We start from the raw sequence: 22,842 nt of genomic DNA on the forward strand, positions 1-22,842 counted from the left end.
TGAAACTTCCAGATGGCAGAGATCTAACACTTACTCTAGATAATGTTTTAATACACGTGTATCTATCTTGAGTCAGAGTTCTCTGTTAACCTAAAAAAAAATCTGTTCTCTTCTGCAGTCATGAATTCTGTAAATATTTCATTCAAAATAACATTGTGCTTTTTCAAACCTGTGAAACACAGTGGCTTGAATAAAATCCACTCTTGCTTTATGTTTAAATCTCAAGGTAAATATTCAAGTGCATAAGTTATGTTGGTAGAAAATATTTTCTTTACTGTTATGTCATTTAACTGCAAAGCATTTTTTATTCAGTGTTCCAGCTGAACAGTTTAAACAGACTTTAAGCTGAGCAGTTTGAGTGGCTTCTTTTTGTTTTTTTCACATGGCAGCTTGTTACAGTAGTGCTGAACATTTAAAAGAAATACAGCCTTTTCTTTAGGGAAATTGCTGTAAATTTAAATCAAGTGTTTTGCGCTAAGTTGCTTAATGCATGGTATAAATAACATGAATATTCATTTTCCACCTGTGTCAGTAGCAGCAGCTTAGTCTTTACCTCCTGCCAAAATGTGTTCCCTGAATTGGAGTTGATGAGACTACTTTTGTGTATCTTTAGGAGCAATACACAGTCACATGGAATCTCTGAGTGACTCATGGGTTCGACTGAAACACAGCAGAGATTGGTTATACACATCCTCCTCCTCATTTGTTGAGTCCGATTTTGATCTCTCAAGATCCCTTGGAATTCATACTTTGATTGAAAACGCTGTCAGTTTTGTAAGTGGAGATGTGGGAAACTCCCCAGGATTTAAGGAACCAGAGGAAAGTATGTCCACCAGTCCACAAGCATCAATAATTGCAATGGAGCAGCAGCAGTTGAGGGCTGAGGTAAATTTCAGTTTAACAGCTCTTCTTATTCTTCATACATTATGTTCATTATAGGAATTTTTTTTGATACAGTGTCCAAATTCTATCTGTTAAAGTAGTTTTTCCTTCTTTTCTGTTAAATATCTGAATTGGAACTGGGAACATTATGTAAACAAACTAAACTAAAACAAAACTAAAAGTGTTCCCTTTTTAAAAAAAAATATGTGAAGGGGAAACAGTGACCTCATTCATCTTTGCTTACAGTTCAATATGATCCAATTTCCATTTCTAGGGATACTGGCTACTTACTTAATATTGTCTTTTGCCTGCCTTGCCTTTTAGCTTCGTCTGGAAGCCCTTCATCAGATTTTGGTGCTTCTGTCAGGAATGGAGGAAAAGGGCTGTGTGCCCTTAATGGGGAGCCGCCAAGTACCAGGATTTCAGTCCTCTTTGTTGCTAACTTCTGTTAGACTCCAGTTTCTTGCTGGCTGCTTTGGTCTGGGCACTGTAGGACATGCAGGGGTCAAAGGAGAGAGTGGAAGATTGCATCACTACCAGGTGTGTACTTCAGCAGTTTCTGCTGTTTCAATAACCCAGTGGTAAAAATGTCTCAGTTTTTGTAATATTTATTTGTTTGTTTGGCTTAGGATGGTATCAGAGCAGCCAAGAGGAGTATTCAAATTGAAATCCAGGTGGCTGTGCACAAAATTTACCAGCAATTATCTGCTACTTTAGAAAGAGCTCTGCAAGCTAATAAGCATCACATAGGTAAGTGGAAAGCAGATTTGGAAACCAGATGCTGTCTAATGTACAGTAGAACAGCTTGTATGTTTTCCAAGGCAGACGTTGATATTAGTGACCAGAATTCACTGAATTACCTATCCGGCTTATTTTCCTAAAAGAGAAATCTGCATTGGTTGGTGGAACCCAGTGTCTGTTCTTACCTGGGTTGTTTTGGTGTTTCACTTAGAGAAACAATGTGGAAAAAAATACAAAATGAAGTATTTCACCCAGTTATCCTTGCCTTAGAGAGAAAATTCTGGTTTGAGATTTAGCCTCAGAACATTAAATCACAAACTAGATCTGTGTGCTACTCTTTTTTGGGCAATTTTGACACAGAGTTATATTGAGTTAAAGAAGAATCAGAAAGACTACCTCAAAGTCTGACTGACAAAACTCACTTTTTCTTTGAAAATGTAATTAATTATATTTTAAAAATAATCTGCTGATCTTCTGTCTTAGTATTCTTAGTCTGAACATCTTAATAATTAAAAACAACTTTATTTTAATCTTAGAAGCACAACAGCGTCTTCTGTTGGTGACAGTGTTTGCTCTCAGCGTGCACTATCAGCCTGTTGATGTCTCCTTGGCCATTTCCACGGGGCTGTTAAATGTGCTGTCCCAGCTGTGTGGCACAGACACCATGTTAGGACAGCCCCTGCAGCTGCTGCCCAAAACTGGGATTTCTCAGCTCAGCACAGCATTGAAAGTAGCCAGCACGAGACTGCTGCAGATCCTGGCTATCACCACAGGGTGAGTGTCCCTTGTTTTTTGGAAACTTCATCACTGATCTGTCAGCACCCTTGAAAAATGTTATGTGAGCCTCATTAGAACAGTAAATGTTGCTCGGAAATACATAAGTGAAGGGGGCAGGATGGAAGAGGAGTCACATTATTCATAGGAAAGATGCATGTAAGACGAACAAATATTTTTCAGTTGAGAGTGTTTGAACTTGAATAGTCACAACTTCGTGGTCTGTAAGCACTGTGTTCTAGTAACCCCTACGTTGCTACTTCAGCTTTATGTGGAGGTGTGTTCAGTTGATGTGATAAGACTTTCTGTTGCTGTGTAAAAGTCATTTGTGTGAAAGCAGTACTGACAATATGAGAGTTCCTTGGAGGAGGACATTAGGCTTCTTTTCAGAATATGAAATAATTTTCTGAGGACTAGTGATCTCTGGTAGACCATGGGGACAGCATACAAAGTCCTAGCAATACTTAAATATTTATTCTTACTCAGTAAAGAAAACACAAGTGGAGAAAGTATTTTCTAGTTGAAGTGCGAATATTGTTTGATATTCAGTACATGTGTCTTCCTTTCAGTCTTTGTACAACATGTTGCGTTGCCAAATCTGTTATGTAAAAAAGCCCAATAATCCTACACCAAAAAAAATCCCCCAAACCCATAGAAACAGCACCCCGTGTATAGAGATTGCAGTGGAATTATGTTTAATTAATGGAGTTGTTCCTTTTTACCCCAGAAAGTACCGAAAACTTATCCCTTGACTCCAAAGATTAGACTGTTTTTTTGTTTGTATTAAAAATAGGGTTAAAATAATAAAAAGAATTTAAGCCTGTAATGGAGGATGGGGAAAAGTAACCTTCTGCAATTACTGTTCCTTGGATCAGGTCTCAAGTACTCTTTCTTTTTGTGGGTACAGAACCTATGCAGATAAACTGAGCCCAAAGGTGGTGCAGTCCTTGCTGGATTTATTATGCAGCCAGCTGAAGAACTTGCTCTCACAAGCTGGTGTGATGCTGATGGCTTCCTTTGGAGAAGGGGAAGGTGAGGAAGGTGAAGTGGAATCAAAACAGGCAGATTCGAATGGGGATAATGAGAAGAGAGACTTCAGAGGTAATTATCTTACATCATTTCTGTATCAATTCTAAAATACCAGGAAATAGAATAGAAGAAAGCACTGAATGCTGAGGTTCTCATCCACTCTATTGTGTATTGGTTTCTGTTGGGTCATTTTTAATTCTATAAATTAGATTAAAGTCATCAAATGATTTTGTGCTCAGTCCATATTTATACAGAATTGATGCACAAAACTGCAAGGATAGGAGCAGGCTGAGAATAAGAATTACTTCATTTGGTTTGGAATTAGGAAGAGAATACAGTTTTTCTTGAAAAATGAGTTAGTCATAGTGTTTTTCATAAATGTGGACATAGGAATTTAATTATCTAAATTTCAAACTACAAATAAATACAGCTTTATTCAGGAAATTACTGTATTTGCTTTGTTTTATGCAGTTTTGCAGTCTGAGTGGATGGCAAGAAGGTGACACTACTGTGTCATATGGAAAAAGCTGTAACAAAAGCTTTTCTGAAATACTGGTATCTTCACGTAGCTTGCAATCTGTTAATGAGCATTTTGAATTTTGGTGGAATTGTTTTTGAAGGATTTTTAATTGTAGCTTGGTTTTAAGTGTATATATGTTTTTGTTTGTGCTTTTAACTGTCTTCACTTTAAAATAATGCAATGTCCGATGAATTAGTAAGATAATTAATTAGGAATTAGAATATGAGGTCTTCCCACAGAAGTCTCCCTCCCTTACCTTGACCCACAAAAGTTTAATGTTATTTTCTCTCCGTGTCCTGCTGAGGAGCAGGAGTGAGAGCACAGCTTGGTGGGCACCTGCCAGCCAGCTAAGGTTAACAGCCAGCCACCATGTAATAACTGATCGTTGTGCTTTTAGCTGCAGAACAGGTTGTTCCCAGTAACCAGGACTGCCAATCATGTTGTAATATTAAGGCTGTAAATGAAAACTTTTGCTTTAACTTCCTAGCTGCTCTCCGAAAGCAACATGCAGCAGAATTGCACCTGGGAGACTTTCTTGTTTTCCTGCGTAGAGTTGTGTCTTCAAAAGCAATTCAGTCCAAGATGGCATCTCCAAAGTGGACAGAAGTCCTTCTTAACATTGCATCCCAGAAGTGTTGCTCAGGTATGATCATGTCAAAATGTGCTCCATGGTTACTTTGCATTTCTGTAGTGCAGTTCCAAAAACTAAGCCCTGTTAGAACATGTATTACATAGTGAGTTCCTAGTGAACAGTTCAAACCAACTGCAGTATAGGTGTACAGGGGTTACACTCTGGGGCACTGGGGGCATGGAGCCAGGGGCAGGCCTGAAGCTGAAATAATTTTAACATTATTGACACTGTTCCATCTTCAGGAATTCCCTTGGTTGGCAATCTGAGGACTAGACTGCTTGCACTTCATGTACTAGAGGCTGTGTTACCTGCATGTGAATCTGGCGTCGAAGATGATCAGATGGCTCAGGTCTTTATATTTTGTTATAAACTTTCACATTTCCGTAAAAATCTCTTAAACTTCTAAATGTTTCATAGGTTTCAAAATCCAAATCAAGCAAGGCTCAGTGTAGTTATTTGTTAATCTAAGTATGCTAAATATTTTGATGTTTATACCTACAAAGCAAAGTAAAACAATATAATGTTGCTCTTGTACTCATATTGGAGTTAACATGATCTGAATTCTGTCCCAATGCCCCAGGTTGTTGAACGATTGTTCTCACTTCTGTCTGACTCTATGTGGGAGAGTCCGATTGCCCAGGCCAAACATGCAATTCAAATAAAGGAGAAAGAACAAGAAATGAAGCTCCAGGTAACAGTGCGTATACTTTGTCTTGTGACTGAATGCAGCTGAATTACATTTACCACAAGTATTTTGTCCTATTTATCGTAGAAGCAAGGAGAGTCTGAGGATGAAGATGAGAATCTTCCCATCCAGGAAGTGTCCTTTGATCCTGAGAAAGCTCAGTGCTGCATAGTGGAGAACGGGCAGATTCTTACTCATGGAAGTGGAGGCAAAGGATATGGCTTAGCTTCCACTGGAGTTACTTCTGGGTGTTACCAGTGGAAGGTAAGTTGCATAAATGAGTATTTTTTACCTTCTCTCTCATTGTTTGGAATCGTGCTATGTTTTATTAACAGCAACTGCCTATGTTTCTCGCTTATGACACGATTCTTGAGTAAATGGCAGTGTTACATTTATGGTTGGACTCATAAGGATATTGTCCAACCTAAGTCATTCTGTGATTTTTCAGTGCCAGGGGAAGAGTTTGTGTCTGCTTTTGAGTGGTGCAAAATGAGTATTTCAGCATGCAGATTTTTGACTGTGAACATGTATTATGTGTTATTAGAGGTAATGGTAGTTGCCCCTAAGGTCCATAGTCAACATGCATGTGCAGTTTTGCAAAATTTACCTACTGAATTTTGTAGATTTAGGACTTTTTTTTTTTTTTTTGTAGAAAAACATTTCCCAAAGCATGTTGTTTTCCTGCAAAAAGACACATCAGCCTGACTGACGAGAGCAGTGTTTTAAATACATCATTTGGACATATTTTTTTAAGGGTTTTACCATATAAACTTAGTATTTTCCTCATTAAAAGCTTCTGTGAAAAACAGTTAAAAGTAGACATACATGTATGTAAGGAAGATTTTCATTGCTTTGTTGTGTTAAAGTATATATTCCTGGTGTTTTTCCCTGTGTGTTTACTAGTTCTACATTGTGAAGGAGAACAGAGGCAATGAAGGCACTTGTGTGGGAGTGTCTCGCTGGCCCGTGCATGACTTCAACCATCGCACTACCTCAGATATGTGGCTCTATAGAGCCTACAGTGGCAACCTCTATCACAATGGAGAGCAGACTTTGACTCTGTCAAGCTTTACCCAAGGAGATTTCATTACATGTGTGTTAGATATGGAAGCAAGAACTATTTCCTTTGGTAAAAATGGAGAGGTATTTAACATAATTAGTTTCTTGGTGGGCTTTCTTGCAATGGTAATAGGGCATGGATAAGCATGAGAGTTAAAACATTTGGCAGTTTCAGTACTTAGAAGATTTATAATACATAACTCTCTCATATTTCATATTTTTGCTTGTTAGGGTGTTCTAAGATTGAGGGGTTTTTGTTTTGCTTCTTCCCTAGGAGCCAAAACTAGCTTTTGAAGATGTGGATGCAGCTGAGTTATACCCTTGTGTTATGTTCTACAGCAGTAACCCAGGAGAGAAGGTAACTTAAGTGTTTATCTGTGGAGGTGTACTGGTTTAGGCTGGTATAAAGTCAGTATTCATCAGAGCAGCCTGTATGGTGCTGCTTTGAATTACTGACCAAAACAGTGTTGCTAATACAGAGTGTTTTAATTATTGTAAACTATTGAAAATTTAAAATGTAATTTATTATTTAGAATAAATTTCAAGACTTCATGTTCTACACAAAAAAATTCCATTCCCCAGAAACCGAGGAGGGCGTAGTATTAGGATTTCTAGATAGTCTTGTAGAGAAACCGTGAAATACGTGGTTTCAGCATCCTTGAGTCTGAAGGATGGCAGTTTTGTTCAGTGTTAAAGTGGATTTCCAAGGGATTCTGAGGGAAAAAAAAAGACAGTGCTAGTAATTATTTCTATTCAGCAGGCAACTCCAGTATTTATAAGAGCTTATTGAGGTATATTGAGAAGATAATTTGTAAACTGTTTTCTTCACACAGGTGAAGATCTGTGATATGCAGATGCGTGGGACACCAAGAGATTTGCTGCCTGGTGATCCCATCTGCAGTCCTGTTGCTGCAGTACTGGCAGAAGCCACAATCCAGCTCATTCGAATCCTGCATCGCACAGACCGCTGGACACACTGCATCAATAAAAAAATGATGGAAAGACTGAATAAAATCAAGGCATGTCTTAAGGAAGCAGGTCAAAAACTGAAGAAAAGTCGCTCTGTTCAAAGCCGAGAAGAGAATGAGGTGAGAGAGGAGAAAGAAAACAAAGAGGAGGAGAAAAGCAAACACGGCCGCCATGGCCTGGCAGAGCTCTCAGAGCTGCAGCTGAAGATGCTCTGTGTGGAGGTGTGGCCTGTCCTAGCAGTGATTGGTGGAGTGGATGCTGGGCTCAGAGTTGGAGGTAGATGTGTCCACAAGCAAACAGGCCGTCATGCCACCCTGCTGGGAGTGGTGAAGGAGGGCAGTACCTCTGCCAAGGTCCAGTGGGATGAAGCAGAGATTACAATCAGGTATGCCCATTTCCTACACTTTTCGCTAACTAGTAGTAGTGGTTTGTGGTTGGAAATCCTCAGAAGAAACCTATCCTTTATATTAGTCATGCTGATCAATTATTTCAAGTGTCGACTTCAGTGGTATTGAAATTAATGCTGCCTTGAGGTGGCGTTCATTCATTCTCCCACCTGCCTTCATGTGTTCAAGGCTGGAAGGAGATGCTCCTTTTCCCATCCGTCTTGCAGACAGGCCTTCAAAGGGAAAGCACCTGGAAGGAAGCTGAAATGAAGCTTCTCTGAGCTTCTTGCTGCTTTCACAAGAATTGCCTGTGTTTTTGTGTGGAAAAGATTTGATTAACTTAGTTTCTTAAACTCCTTCTGCCTATAGCTGAAGAATTTTTTTTGAAGAAATTGAGCAGTGATTTTTTATTTTTCTTCTCCCTGCCAGTTACAATTACATTCCAAAATAGCCGAGGTTACTTCGCTTTTCCAGCTGTTGAAGCATTGTCTGTTTTGTCTTTGCAAAGGCTGTTGTCACTTCGACTAAATATACTGAAGTGCAGTTGATTTAGTTCCAGATATAGATTCTTTCAAGTATGCCCATGTGACAGTGTAGCCTCAAAGTAAGAGTGCCCTTAAAATAATTCAAAGCTTTATTTGAGTGATGTGGGACAGCATTTGAACATAAGCAAGCTTTTGGTAAAGCATTTAATTAGGTTCATTTTACACCTTTTTAATTAAAACGAGGCTAAAGCTTGCTTTGATTTTTAGGTAGAAGTTTACATTGTAATATGGGAATACTTTTTTGGGATAATAAAAGGAAGATTTAAAAGTCATTTATCTGCTGGATATATGGAAAATACAAGGCGTATGGAAATACAGGCTGGTGAATTTTTGTCCTGCTTCAAGTGAAAATTAGTTAAGTGTAACAGTCCTAAATAGTACCAGAAAATATCACTGAATATAGATGGACAGGTAGATAAATGTGTCTGTTAGGTTTTCTGAACTGTGTTTTTCAAAGGTCACTGTCTTCACCAAGTGGTCTGTCCTGACACACCAGAGACAGAATTGTCCTGAGCTCCCAGTAGTGTGCTCATGGTGATGAATAACTGAGGTCAATCAAAGCTTTTCCTTCAAAAGGTTAAAAGTTTTCTTTATAAGCTTTTATACCTGTTAAGATTGAGGTATGATGATAATATTTACCTTCATATAGTTTTTCTTAATAAAAGTCTGTTACATATTTCTGTGTTAGCACAGAATGGATGGCTTCTGTGGGGCTTCTGGGTTTCAGTGCTTGTTGAAAACCTGTGTATGCTTTGTTGCATTTGCTTTGAAACCATATCTCCCTGTTTTCTGATCATAACCTCATTTTCCCCTGTTTGCATTTAATTTTTAGAATTGGTTTGTTTTATTAAATATATTCTACATCTTATTTGCCTACATTATTTCCTGAACTTTCCTCCTGTCTCTCCCTCACTTGCTTTTTCCTGTGTCATTCCGATTTTTATTAAAGCTTCCCAACTTTTTGGTCGCCTAGTGATACTCCATTGTATAATCTGGAGCCCTGTGAACCACTGCCTTTTGATGTTGCAAGATTTCGTGGGCTGACAGCTACTGTGTTGCTGGACCTTACCTATCTGACTGGCATTCATGAAGATACAGGAAAGCAAAGCACCAAGAGACATGAGAAAAAGCACAGACATGAATCTGAAGATAAAGGGGAAATGGACCAGAAAATGGAGGGTGACGTTGGATCAGATACACGATTAGGCCAAAGTGCTGATGATAACAAAGGACATGGTGCTACAACGTCCAAGTCAGAAAATGAAATTGCTTCCTTTTCTCTAGAACCATCAACACTAGGTATGGATTCCCAACACCAGCCTGCTGAAGGAAGAAAAAAGAATCATGAACACACCCCACGAAGTCATGATCTAGTGCAGTCAGAAATCCGAGCTGTACAGCTGTCTTACCTTTATCTTGGTGCTATGAAGTCACTTAGTGTTCTTCTTAGTTGTAGTAAGTATGCTGAGCTGCTATTAATCCCCAAAGTGCTAGCAGAGAACGGCCACAACTCTGACTGCGCGGGGTCACCGGTGGTGCACGAGGACGTGGAGCTGCGTGCAGCGCTGCAGTTCCTGATGCGGCACATGGTGAAACGCGCGGTCATGCGCTCGCCCATCAAGAGAGCACTGGGGCTGGCAGACCTGGAGCGGGCACAGGCCATGATCTACAAATTAGTGGTTCATGGGCTGCTGGAGGACCAGTTCGGTGGCAGACTTAAACAAGGTACATTTTCAAAATGAGATTAAAATGAATAATAACAATGATAATACAATTAATATAGTCTTGTCAATTTGTGGTGGTTATACTTTGGGGGAATCTTAATCAGACAGAGAAATTTTACAGAACTCTGTCGACTGTTGTATAGATATAACACTGATTTTTTTTTCCTTTTTCCTAATTCCTTACCTTAGTAAAAAGTGAATGCCTATCAATCAGAAATAAGAGTTTTTAATGTCTTTAATACTTACAAAAATGATCAATGCTGTATATACTTATCAGAAGGATTTGCACTTCTTCTAAACCAACAATAAAAGCCCCTTAAAAATGCTACTTGCACAGCTGAGCTAAAAATAGGTTTATAGTTAATCAGCTGTACTTTTATCTAAGACCTCTTTCCCTGTTGTCTGTTTTGAGAATAATCTAAGCTGTTACAACCATAAATATGAATATCATAAACTTTGGCATAAGTAAATGGTTTGTTTGCTATTTACCTTGTATCGTTGTGAGAACAGCAAGACCTCCTGAATTGATTTCTTTATTCAAGTCCATGAGTTAGTGGCAGAATCTGCAGACCACTTTCTTTGTCTGTGATGAATTCTAAATAATGATACTTAATTTTGAAAGTTGAAAGTTTAGCCATGGGTACTGTTTTGATCTGCACAGTTAATATTAATGTTGCTGTAACATCCTTATTTTTCTGTTGCAGAAGTGGAGCAACAAGTAGAAGAAGGTGATCAGTCTCAGCAAGCCCAGACACCAGTTACAACCAGCCCTTCTGCTTCTAGCACAACGTCTTTCATGAGCAGCTCTCTGGAGGATACCACCACTGCTACTACTCCAGTAACTGATACAGAAACAGTTCCAGCGTCAGAATCACCTGGTGTTATGCCTCTGAGTCTGCTGAGGTAAAAATACCCTTTTAGCATGTATGATTCTCTGGGTGTAGGGAACCAGTTGCATGGTTTATGTAGAATATATGTCTTCAGCTGCCTAAGCCCTTAAAAATGCTGCCAAGAGCTGCCCCTGCAGAGGGACACAGTTTAAATGTTACTTTGCCTTGCAGGGTTTGGGTTTTTTATTAGAAAGCTGTTAAGCTTTTGCTATACACTGTTTATAAATGTAATATCTGAATTCTTTAAGAGGGAGAAAATGTTCTCCATAAATGGTTCTTCAGTTCTCATGTTTATTTGGTATAGTTTAAATTACAAATCTCTAAAATTCATTTTTAATGAACATTTGATTCTCAAACTAGAATAGATCTTAGTAGGTAACATCCTGTAAAGCAAAGATGTTTCTGCTTACCCTGACATACTGATATGGAAGATAAACTACTGAATTTGCAGAGGCAATTTGTGCTGTGGAAGGAAATCTGCTTTACCTTGCATAGAATACTTTTCTAAGTTTATTAATTCATAGAAGTTTTGCAGACATCTTTTGATAAAAACCAGAACAATGTCTCCATACTACGACAGTGAACATCAAATACCTACCTTAGTAAGTCAGCCTTAATTTATTAGTCAGCCTGAGTTCTGAACAAACCATGGAAATGGGAAAAGTGTTTATTTATATTTTATCTCCTAGGAGACTTCCTGGTCTCTGAGGGTGTTTTTTTAATGTCATGCTTAGAACTTTACTGTACAGATAAAGTTGGTAGGAATGAGCTGTTGCCTCAAAGTATGTGTTGTGTCTTACCCTTACTAAATTCAGTTGCATCGACTAGGATTTGCCGAGTGCACTCCAGTTGGATGTACTTCTTGTGTCAGACCTTTTGCAGCATAGTTCTTTTCAACATAAATGTATATTGTTCTTTTTTCAAGGCAAATGTTCTCCAGTTATCCTACTACAACTGTACTTCCAGCACGACGTGCTCAGACTCCTCCAATATCTTCTTTACCAACATCTCCTTCAGATGAAGTTGGAAGGAGACAAAGTTTGACCTCTCCAGATTCCCAGTCTGCAAGGCCTGCCAATCGCACAGGTAAACTTGTCAGTGGAGTAGAAATGGGGACAAGTTAGGAAAGTCACAGGAGCTCAGGGGCTGTGTTTTAAGAGATGGAAACGCAACAGAGGTTCTTCTTAAGGCAAACTAACATGCAAATCATTGTTGAAAACCTTTCAGTCACTATCTTAGGAAAAAAAGATACAGATTATATAGCTGTAGGCTTTATCAAGCAAACAAAATGAGTTTTTAAAAGCTGTGGATTGGTTTCAGAAACAATAATGAAGTATAATTGGTAAGTGCTTCAAAATGTTCATCTGATTTGGGCTTGTTTACTTGGTTGTGTGCTGCTGGTAATCGCAGTAATTTTCTAGCTTTTGTTAGATCACATACCACACAGAAAACAAGAGTTGATATATTTTATGGTACATTCACCAGTACTTTTTATTCTTGCCCTTATATCTGTGCTGTTAATTGGGGCATTTAATGGTTCGTGTGTTGCATAGCAACTGATCTCCTCAGTTTCCTGTCTCTTTTTTTTTTCCTTTTGATTTAATGATGAGATGACTTGCTTCTAGTCATGATAGTGTCTTTACAACAGTGTTTGTTTGTTAGTGCATTTTTGCCTTTACTGAGTAGACATCACTTTTATGGCAAGTCAGAAAGAAACTGTGGGTTTGGGGCAGTAACTGACCTCTTTAGAGTCCCTTGAATGACTGCACAGAAACACACCCATCATCCACAAAGAGGCTTTTCAGATACCTTCCGAGTTCAGCTGAGGTATTTTTCTGTACCTTAAGAGGAGCGTATAATGAGTTACCATTTGGGAAACCATTTGAGTTACCATTTGGGAAACTCAGTGATTTGGACAAGGATAACTTAAACTAGGCTACCTAAATATACATCGAATAGATAATTTGATACAGTTCAAAATGAAAACAATAGAAATTGCTTAAATACTTCTTTGCATATCATCACTATCCTACTTGATCAAACAGAGTCAGTCGACATAATCTGTGTTGCGAAGAAGAACGAACTCCACCTGATTTTTTTTACAGAAAGTATCTTACTTTGTGGAGAGTAATTGAGAGAAAAGTTTAGTAATTATTTCCTTAGTTCAAGCTGATATATCCAAGTAAGTTGTAATAAAGTAACACTAGAGAAATATTTATGTACTTTACAGTTATCCTTTTCTGTCTTTTAAGCTTTGTCTGATCCAAGCAGCCGACTTTCAACATCCCCTCCTCCTCCTGCCATTGCTGTTCCCTTGCTAGAAATGGGGTTCTCCCTCAGGCAAATTGCAAAAGCTATGGAAGCTACAGGTAATCTATAGCTATATTATCAGTTTTACTGAAATATTGGATACACATGAAACACTTGCTTTCCAGTAATTTTTTAAGTTCTATAACTAATTTTTAAGTTCTCTAACCATTTCTGTGGAAAAACAGATTGCTTTTTTTGTAACCATCAGTGGTAAAATACAGTTCCAAAGTGTGGTTTTCTTGCTTTCAGGTGCCAGAGGAGAAGCAGATGCACAGAACATCACAGTGCTGGCCATGTGGATGATCGAGCACCCTGGAAACGAAGATGATGAAGAGCCTCAGTCAGAGGGGACTGCAGAGTCACAGCATGGAGCAGTCGTTTCTGGCACTGGTGGGAAATCGGGGGATCATTACTATCTGCAGTCTCCAGGTGATATCCCTTCTGCTGATGCCCCTGAAATGGAGGAAGGCTTTAGTGAGAGGTAAAAGAATTTTCTTGTAATTGCTTGTAATCTGTTCCTGAAATTGGAAATCTCACAAATTCATTGTTGCTGATGGAGACTTACTTTGTAATGCAGCTTTTGAATTTTATTACAGCATGAGCAGAAGCAAACATGCAACTAAATGAGGTGTACATGGTGCATTTATTTTCCTGTACTGTTTGTGTGCAGAACTGGGAAGAATGTAACTCAGCGTGTTTTCTTCACAACAAAAAAATAAAAGAATGAAAAAATGGGGGCTGATAGTTGTATTTTAACTAAAAGACCAAGCAATAAAGCAAAATTCCATTAAATTCATGTTTTACCAAATTTACATGTTAGGCCAAAGGCGAATTGACTCAGCCAGCAACACCAGAGATGATTTTATTTCTTCAGAAGAGGAGAAAAAACTAATTCAAGCTGATTAATTAACTACTCAAGCTACTAATTAACCTAGTATAAAATGAGTGCTCTCTCAAAAATTCTGCTGTGCTTAGACACTCTAGAAGATCAAATAGGTGTTGACTTTGCTGCATCTGATTTGTTTGAGGTAACTCTTACAGTCAAAACAGTATATACATGCTCCTTGAAACTGAAGATTCTTGAATTCCTTTTTTTCTTCCATTAAAGAAAGGAAAAAATGCTAATAAATAGGACTTAGTTTACTGCATGTGGTTGCTTAAAACTTAGTTTAATTGACCTGTAAATTCCAAATTCCTGTAGCCCTGATAATCTGGACCATGTGGATAATGCAGCTGCAGCGAGTGGCCCTCCCTCTCGAAGTCGGTCAGCTGTCACACGGAGACACAAATTTGATTTAGCTGCCCGAACGTTGCTGGCACGTGCTGGTAAGGGACTGAAAGAATTCCAAGGGCTTTGCTTATCCAGGAAATTAACAGGAAGGGGACTGGGACTTTGCATGACGTTTAGAAAACTCCTCATATGTGTGCCAATGTATGTTTAAGAGTTTTATGTGGTGATAAGTAGATTGTTTAGCAGAAGAGTTAAAAAGGAAATTGGAAGTACAGCCAGCTCTCTGCCATGGAAAATAAAAGTCCTGCTTTCCTGTTTCTCTCTTTTCCCACCTTGAGCGGGATTGTACCGCTCAGTGCAGGCCCACAGGAACCAGAGCCGCAGGGAAGGGATCTCGTTGCAGCAAGATCCAGGGGCACTGTATGACTTCAACTTGGATGAGGAGTTGGAGATTGACCTTGATGATGAAGCAATGGAAGCTATGTTTGGGCAAGACCTGGCTAGTGATAATGATATTCTGGGAATGTGGATCCCAGAGGTACTGGATTGGCCTACCTGGGTGTGTGTGACTGCAGCAGGGGCTGCTTTAACTTACTGCTTTTTGCATGCTTATATTTTCAAGTTTAAAATAACGTGTATGTTTTAGAGCCTGTTTGAAAGTATCTTACTAAGTGCCAGCAGTGCTTAAAATTGTCTTGTATTCTGTAGCATCACTTCTAGATTAAGAATAGTGATTTCTTGTGTTTCTTGCTCTGCACTTCCACGTGTAGTTTTCTTCTCCCTCCCCTGAAAGATGAGAACAGAGCTCATATAGTTGTTCTGATAATACTAATTAGAAATCAAGTAGGTGTTCCCACATGGCTTAGCTGTGTGAGAGAACAAGCACAGTTATAAATGTTTCTTCTCCTGCTACTGCTAATAGTATCTAATCTCTAGAGACATAATTTGCACTTCAGTCAGTTTTTCTTGTGTCATGTAGTCCGTTCTCTGGGAAGGATGTGGTGACAGTCTTCACTGAATTGTCTATTAGAGCACTATATCAACTATTGAGGTGGAAACCAAAGATAATAACAGCACTTTGTTAATTTTCAGATTATCCGTGTCAGATTAGACAGTCAAACCATAAGACTCAGCTTTTCATCTCTTGGTTATGATGCTACCTAGCTTTGGTATGGAAGCAAGTTGCAGGATGCATATTCTGTTTTTCAGGGTGCTTGTATCACTGAAAAATCTCAATGAAATTTCTGACTTAGGGCAGAAGTATAATTATGAAAAATGGACTTCATATTGAGATAAAACCTTGATATTTGCTGACACAAATGGTAATTTTTGTTGCCCAGTAAATGTAAAATTTGATTGTCTGAAAGCAAAATAGGATGCTTTTTCTTGTTAGCTCTGGTTTCAGACAAGTTCTGAGGAGAACCAGATACAGTGTTGAATGTGACAGTGTTACAAATGAAAAGTTACACTCTCAAGAGTTCTTGAGTCAGTTTTAACATGAAATAGGGAATTGGCTCCTCTGAAACTTCCAAATGTTGTTCCTGTTTTGAGATGGTCTTCAGTATGTCATAAATTGTATGTTTCTGCTTTGCTTTTGTACAAGTCAGCCATATAAATACCACTCAGTGACAGAAATGTGCAGGGACACCCACCTAAGGATATTGGCATGTTTTATATCTGAGGTGCAGACACTTACTCTGTACAAATAGCGTGTGAAAATCTTACTGTGCAGCACGTCTGTGAATCTGAAGATAGAGAAGAAGTGGTGGTTTGTGAGCTGTGTGAATCCAGCGTGGTCAGCTTCAACCAGCACATGAAGAGGAACCACCCTGGCTGCGGGCGCAGTGCCAACCGCCAGGGCTACCGCAGCAACGGCTCCTATGTGGACGGCTGGTTCGGGGGGGAGTGTGGCAGTGGGAACCCCTACTACCTCCTGTGTGGCATCTGCAGAGAGAAATACCTGGCCCTCAAGAGCAAATCTAAAATATCAGCCTCGGAAAGGTACAGAAATAGGAGACAGTGGATAAAGAAAGGAAACTAAACATGGCTTCGAGCCATCAGCATTTTAAGGATTGGATTTAAGAGAGAAGAATTCCTAGCAGGATTTTCTCATACTTAAAATAATTCTATGTATTTGACAAATGTATATTTAGGAAAAAAAGGTTGCTTTGATATTTCTGGTTTCTAAATTAAGAACAAGGAATAATTTATTGGAATGTTGCCTCCTTCTTAGTGACTTTTGATAACTCTTGAACAATTTTGTCTTGGCAATTCCAGTATTTTTTCTATGGACGTTTTATACATACATTTCTATGGACTTTTTTTTTTTTTCCTATGGACTTTTATACATTAGTACTGCCAAGTGCTTCCACCCTCCACCCACACTTTCAGAAGCCATTTTATCGGTTTCTCTGTTACTAGGCTTTTCTGGAATCACTCATAAATACTGTAGACCTAACAGTAAAGTTAGACTAAAACGGGAACTAAATTTAAAATTGTTATGCATATTTATAAAATATTAGAGCCACTCAGTAACTTTCTTTGTTATTTTTTTCATACAGGTACAAAGGCCAGGCTCCTGATCTAATAGGTAAACAAGACAGTGTCTATGAAGGTATGTTTTTAAGTTGCGTGGGGTTTTGTTTTTTCTAAGAGGTACTTTCATGCCAATAAACCTGAAGGTGTATTTTAAAATCTGTTCCAGTTAGATACAGTATTTTCGTTTTGGTGATTTATTTAGTTCAAATCAGAAAAAAAATCAGTGAATTCTTTTCCCTGTCGTTCCACTTTAAGCAGCTGAAAGGGCAAACACCTGACTTGGGGTTGATAAGGTCTTGTGAAGAGATGTTACATCCAGAACTGCACATATAAAATCTTATGTTCAAATATCTTTCTTCAGCTGCCTTTGTAGGAGAAATTAATTAGTGTAAGTTAGTGTCCCAAAAGTCTGCCATTAGTCTTGTTCTTAATTTTGTCCAAGCTGAGAGCATCCTGAGGGTGGCTTTCACTTAAAACAGATTATTTCTGATGCGTGTAGAAAACCCTTTCCAAGGTGGTTCTGTGATTCTGGTCCATTCTGCAGCTCCTGTGGTCACAACTGTGTGATTTATCACATTTATCTATTTGAGACTAAAAGAGTGCTACAGTACATAGGGCAAGTCTTTCTGCTGGAGATCAAATGTGTTCTGATTCTACTGTGTGTGGAGTGAGACAGAGCAGGTAGATCAGTCAGTATAAGCTGACTTGTGTGTAAATGGTTGGCAAGTGAAGGAAGTGCCTCACTGAATTGCAGTTAAAGTGGTTTTTCTTTGTTGTTGTGGTTTTTTTTTTTTCTTAATTCCCTGGGAATGAAAAGCAAAAGCCTGGGTGTTCAGTTATAACCCATGAGCTAACGCATGCTTTTGTGATAAACATGAAGACCAGAAATTTCTGACATCTGTCTTTACCACTCAAGTCCTTTTGATATAAGCACTTGTTAACCATGATTTAAAGCATAACTGAATACGTGCACTTTTCACTGTACCCTAGGTTTTGGAGCTATCTTGTGCTGTATGTGATGACCCCTAATGTCTGTCTTTTTAAAGAGCAGCTAGTTTGATACTTCAGAGAATCTTCCAGAAAAGTTCTGTGCAGTATAAAGATCAAGTTGAATAGAGAGGGCCAAGAACAGGATTTTGTTTTTCTGATTTACTTTGTTGTGTCTATGTCAACATCAGAAGCTGAGTTTTTAATTCTGCTGTGCTGTAGATTACAATACACATTTCATACCATCTACTGTTTGGTTTTTTAAATTAATTGAAATTATTTAATATTTGAGCTTTTGTAACCAAGTCTAATTATATTTCTCCAATTCTAGAAGACTGGGACATGTTAGATGTGGACGAAGATGAAAAGCTGACAGGAGAAGAGGAGTTTGAACTATTAGCTGGGCCTCTTGGGTTAAATGATCGACGCATTGTACCTGAACCCGTTCAGTTCCCTGACAGTGACCCTCTAGGTGCTTCAGTTGCAATGGTGACAGCCACCAACAGTATGGAAGAAACACTGATGCAAATAGGTACATTTGAAATCCATTTCATTTAAAGAAAGAATGATAATAATAACAGCAGCAGCAACAATAATGATAACCACTATCACCACCTCCTCCCCTTTTCAGTGGGGTTTTTCTAGAGGCAAAGCAGGAACATCCTGACAGTATTTCCTGCCTGCCCCCATGAGGAAGTGGAGACCACCTCTGAATTGTCCTTTTATTATAGGGAAATTAGAGAGAGGAGTGTGAGGCATTATGAATTGACAGAAGGATTGAATTTTGCCAATGAAAGTTGTGACCGTAGTCAAACAGTAGGTGTCAGTAACGTGTTTTGCAGAACCCAATGAATGGATTTAAGTTGGGACATAAGGATAGTCCTCACTGATGGAAAAGGGAATCAGAAGAATTAAGATTGAGTATGTCAGATTGTGTTCATATCTCTTTGAAAATAAGGAATACTTAAATTATGGAGTGTATTTCAGGAGTGTATTTTTGGTAATTATTATTGTAGTTCTGTATGTATGAAATACTGAAAAATGAGTAACTTAGGCCGACTTTGCTTCTGTGCTTATTACTGTATGATAACGTTTTGTTTTTCTTTAAACGCTAATGCAAATCATCATTATTTCTAAGGCTGCCACGGCTCAATAGAAAAAAGTTCTTCTGGCAGGATAACCTTAGGAGAACAAGCAGCTGCCCTGGTAAATCCACATGACCGGGTCATGGCTCTCAGAAGAGTGACAGCTGCTGCCCAAGTACTCCTGGCAAGAACAATGGTTATGAGAGCGCTCTCACTTCTCTCTGTCAGGTTTGTGGCATCTTTGGCAACACTTCACCTTTCCTTTTGTAACCAGTTACCCAGTTCTGTTTGATAACGATGCAATTTCAAACTAATTGGAGAAGCAATTCTTGTGTCTGTACTTACAATAATTCTGCTAAGAGAAAAAGTTCTGTTGATTTTGTTCTTTTGAACCAAGGGGTCTTCTGTCCATTTCCACAGTGGTTCCAGTTGTAGCCTGGCAGCTGGCCTTGAATCCCTGGGATTGACAGACATCCGCACTTTGGTTCGATTGATGTGCCTGGCGGCAGCGGGGAGGGCAGGCCTGTCCACAAGCCCATCCACGGTGTCCAGCTCCACAGAGAGATCCAGGGGCATCCACAGCAAAACCAGCAAGCCCATCTCTTGCCTTGCGTACCTGAGCACTGCAGTTGGCTGCTTGGCATCAAACACTCCCAGTGCTGCAAAGCTGCTGGTGCAGTTATGTACACAGGTAGGACTTCAGTACTTACTTGAGACTACTACGATTACTTGTGCTTTTACCTTCTCAGCTGAGGTGAGGCTGCTCTCAGTTTGAGGATGTCCTTAGAGTCCTTTTTTATGGCTTTGCACAGGGGTATGTTTGATTGTTGGTAAAAATGAAATAACTGTATGCGTCTTCGCTGAGTACTCTTTTCAAGTGGAGAAAATGGATGTGCTTTTTCTGTTAAGGTTTTGGTTTTTTAATTGAGTCAATTCTATGCAGAGAACAGAAAAATCAAAGGAAAATCTGTAAAACTAAGCACAATTTATGCAACTGAAAATGTTTCTAAATTTGGTAGTTCTGTTTGTTCTGATTATTTAACATCAATAATTTCTTTTCAGAATTTGATTTCTGCAGCAACTGGTGTGAACTTGACAACAGTCGATGATCCACTTCAGAGAAAATTTTTACCAAGTTTTTTAAGAGGAATTGCAGAAGAAAATAAACTTGTCACATCTCCAAATTTTGTGGTTACTCAAGCACTAGTAGCATTGTTGGCTGACAAAGGAGCCAAACTGAGGCCAAACTATGATAAAGCTGAAATTGAAAAGAAAGGTATGATACAGCTTTGTTTTTAAATATTATTCATTAGATCTTCAGTTCTTCATTTGTATGTAAGGGAGAGACTTGCTAGATTAATGTATAAATAGATACCCTTTTAAAAATGGACAAAACTTGCTTTGATCAAAGGAATGTTATGGTTTATGATACACATTTTACTTAGAAATATGGTCTTATTCTGTAATTGCATCTTTCACCACTTCAAAGTATAGTCTGAACTTGTGTGTATTCAAAACCATAGAGCTGAGACATTGAGCCTGGTTGTGCCTCCTGATGAAATTAAGGAAGGTAGCAGCTGATTACCACTACCCAAGTGCTGTCCTGTGTCTGAGGCAGAAATTTGTGCTGCCTGTCCTCTGAGAGGTCAGGGAGCCACAAAGCAACAGCTGTGCCTCCTCCCAGGATGGTGCTGGGATAGAGAGGGAAAGACAGGGCAGTGACAGTGGCAGGTCTCTGTCAGAGGAGGCTTTTCCTGTTAAGAAAGCACTCACTCTTTGACCAACCATTTTCACATCATGGGAATAAGGCTATTTGGAATTCTGTTCTTCTTTTTACTGTAGTTCACGTGATTGCAATGTTGTGTTAAGATGCTTGTTAATCTCTTTCTGGAAATGCTGGCTGTTGCTGCGTTCACTCATGTAGGCATCATCTCACTGTTTTGTCTAAGCAGGTTTAATTGCCCATTTGTATGCCCATCCTTGCTATGATCCCTCTGCTGTAGGCCCTCTGGAGCTGGCGAACGCGCTGGCTGCGTGCTGCCTGTCATCGCGCCTGTCGTCGCAGCACCGTCAGTGGGCGGCACAGCAGCTGGTGCGCACGCTGGCCGCGCACGACCGCGACAACCAGAGCGTGCCGCAGACCCTCGCCGACATGGGCGGAGACCTGCGCAAGTGCTCCTTCATCAAGCTCGAGGCTCACCAGAACAGGGTAAGCATGGCTCCCTCGCTGCACCCGCTGCCCTTCTCTCTTTGGCAGAGCACAGAAAAAGAAAGATAGTATCGTTTTACAGTTACACTGACTGAAATGATTTCCCACAGGAAATAATTTTTTGGAGATAAAGTTGTTGCTTGATGTAAGTTGTTGCACCTCTGATGCACAAAAACATTCAGCTTCTTTGAGGCTTCAATTAAGAGGGTCATGCAAATATTGTCATGATATATAAAGTCAGCAGATTCATTCTGAATATTTCCTTAGATCTTAATTTGCATTAATTTTTCTGTCATAATAGTTAACGTATTTGTGCAGTATTCTATGCAATAGTGGCCAGTGTAGCATAGGGCTGTATGAAATGTGGTGTCCCTATCAAGCCTGCTTAATTGCAGTAAATAATGCTGTAAAAGTAGAAAAATAAGTCTAGTTTGGTTGTTACAGGGTATTTCAATCACTGTCTCACTGGTTAGTGCTTGCTTAATATTAGTGAGCAAACATACCCAAGTTGTAAATTCCAGTTTTGCCATGGTTATTTTGGTATTTGTAGGTCATGACATGTGTTTGGTGCAATAAAAAGGGACTTTTGGCAACAAGTGGGAATGATAGCACCATCAGAGTGTGGAATGTGACAAAGAAGCAGTATTCATTGCAACAGACCTGTGTGCTCAACAAGCTGTAAGTTGATTCTTTACAACAGCCAGATACTATTTTAAGCTGTAATTGTGTAAAATACTGCAGGGTTGACTGTTATCATTATCTCCTGCACTTAAAATATCTCCTTTGTTTTCTGTTGCTGTGTTTATGGCATGAAAAATAAATTAAATAGGTTAAAATTGAAAACAGAACTTAAATGTCAATCTGATAAGAGTCTCTATAAAGAGATCATGTCAGTGCTGTTTAAAAACTTCGTTAATTAATTGATATAAGGAGACATGGGTAAAATAAAAATGGTATGGAGCTGTCATGTAGCTGAAAAGTGAGTATCCCTTCACTGGGTTCCAGTGGACAGCTCCAGCATATGACATGATTATTGCAAGTCATTGATTTAAGTGTGAAAAAAGAATTCTGACTTCTGAGATACAGGAACTAAATGTAATTCTACATGAGTGTCTTGGAAGTACATTTTTTGTCATTTGGGTATGTCCAGAAAAGAAGAAAACAAAAGGAAGGATTAAAATCTAATTCTTTAGTGAAGCATAGTTGAACTTGGAAGAATGAAGAAGCAGTAGTGAACTACTAGGTTGTTTTGTGACAATATGTTAGTGGTTGGATTAGTTCTTGTTTGCTTGCTGGTGTTAGATGTGGCCTTAATAGAAACAACCAAAATGATACAACAGTATTATATCCTATAGTTCTGATACTAAAATCAGTAAAAAATGTAGATGTTGTGTATGATCTTAAGGGCAATTAAAGGTATCTGCACCCCTGTTACAGTTAGGCAAAGCAGACTTTAAAATGGAGTTTTAGAATAGTGTAACAAGATTGTAACAGGAGGAAGAGTTTAAAGTAGAATTGATAGTAAGATGTGCCTTTTATTTCTTGTCCGTGCTATTGTTTCTTTTCATGACTTCCAAGAAAATTTTGCCTTGCTGAAGATGTTAAATTTGAGATTAAATAGGTAAAGGTAAAGAGGTTCCATTTGAA

At 38.9% G+C, this 22,842-nt stretch overlaps 1 protein-coding gene across 9 annotated transcripts in view; it reads left to right on the forward strand.

Moving 5' to 3' along the window:
• The window catches only part of HERC1 (HECT and RLD domain containing E3 ubiquitin protein ligase family member 1), a 101,391-nt gene that overhangs the window by 60,591 nt on the left and 17,958 nt on the right, over positions 1 to 22,842 (forward strand). For 5 of the 9 annotated variants that reach the window (XM_068204467.1, XM_068204468.1, XM_068204470.1 and 2 more), the window contains exons 26-52: positions 614 to 885; positions 1,207 to 1,422; positions 1,512 to 1,632; positions 2,160 to 2,397; positions 3,305 to 3,498; positions 4,434 to 4,589; positions 4,820 to 4,926; positions 5,158 to 5,268; positions 5,350 to 5,526; positions 6,166 to 6,405; positions 6,596 to 6,679; positions 7,155 to 7,675; positions 9,171 to 9,946; positions 10,650 to 10,848; positions 11,761 to 11,921; positions 13,088 to 13,204; positions 13,395 to 13,626; positions 14,347 to 14,471; positions 14,715 to 14,935; positions 16,109 to 16,377; positions 16,938 to 16,990; positions 18,233 to 18,433; positions 19,040 to 19,214; positions 19,407 to 19,677; positions 20,049 to 20,262; positions 20,939 to 21,195; positions 21,746 to 21,873. In XM_068204467.1, the coding sequence (XP_068060568.1) occupies positions 614 to 885; positions 1,207 to 1,422; positions 1,512 to 1,632; positions 2,160 to 2,397; positions 3,305 to 3,498; positions 4,434 to 4,589; positions 4,820 to 4,926; positions 5,158 to 5,268; positions 5,350 to 5,526; positions 6,166 to 6,405; positions 6,596 to 6,679; positions 7,155 to 7,675; positions 9,171 to 9,946; positions 10,650 to 10,848; positions 11,761 to 11,921; positions 13,088 to 13,204; positions 13,395 to 13,626; positions 14,347 to 14,471; positions 14,715 to 14,935; positions 16,109 to 16,377; positions 16,938 to 16,990; positions 18,233 to 18,433; positions 19,040 to 19,214; positions 19,407 to 19,677; positions 20,049 to 20,262; positions 20,939 to 21,195; positions 21,746 to 21,873 (5,836 nt within the window). The remainder of the gene's footprint in view (positions 1 to 613; positions 886 to 1,206; positions 1,423 to 1,511; positions 1,633 to 2,159; positions 2,398 to 3,304; positions 3,499 to 4,433; positions 4,590 to 4,819; positions 4,927 to 5,157; positions 5,269 to 5,349; positions 5,527 to 6,165; positions 6,406 to 6,595; positions 6,680 to 7,154; positions 7,676 to 9,170; positions 9,947 to 10,649; positions 10,849 to 11,760; positions 11,922 to 13,087; positions 13,205 to 13,394; positions 13,627 to 14,346; positions 14,472 to 14,714; positions 14,936 to 16,108; positions 16,378 to 16,937; positions 16,991 to 18,232; positions 18,434 to 19,039; positions 19,215 to 19,406; positions 19,678 to 20,048; positions 20,263 to 20,938; positions 21,196 to 21,745; positions 21,874 to 22,842) is intronic. The other 4 variants (XM_068204475.1, XM_068204472.1, XM_068204473.1 and 1 more) reach the window with 4 other exon arrangements.

This window comes from Anomalospiza imberbis, chromosome 13 (assembly GCF_031753505.1).
Source record: "Anomalospiza imberbis isolate Cuckoo-Finch-1a 21T00152 chromosome 13, ASM3175350v1, whole genome shotgun sequence".
NCBI classification, from domain to species: domain Eukaryota; kingdom Metazoa; phylum Chordata; class Aves; order Passeriformes; family Viduidae; genus Anomalospiza; species Anomalospiza imberbis.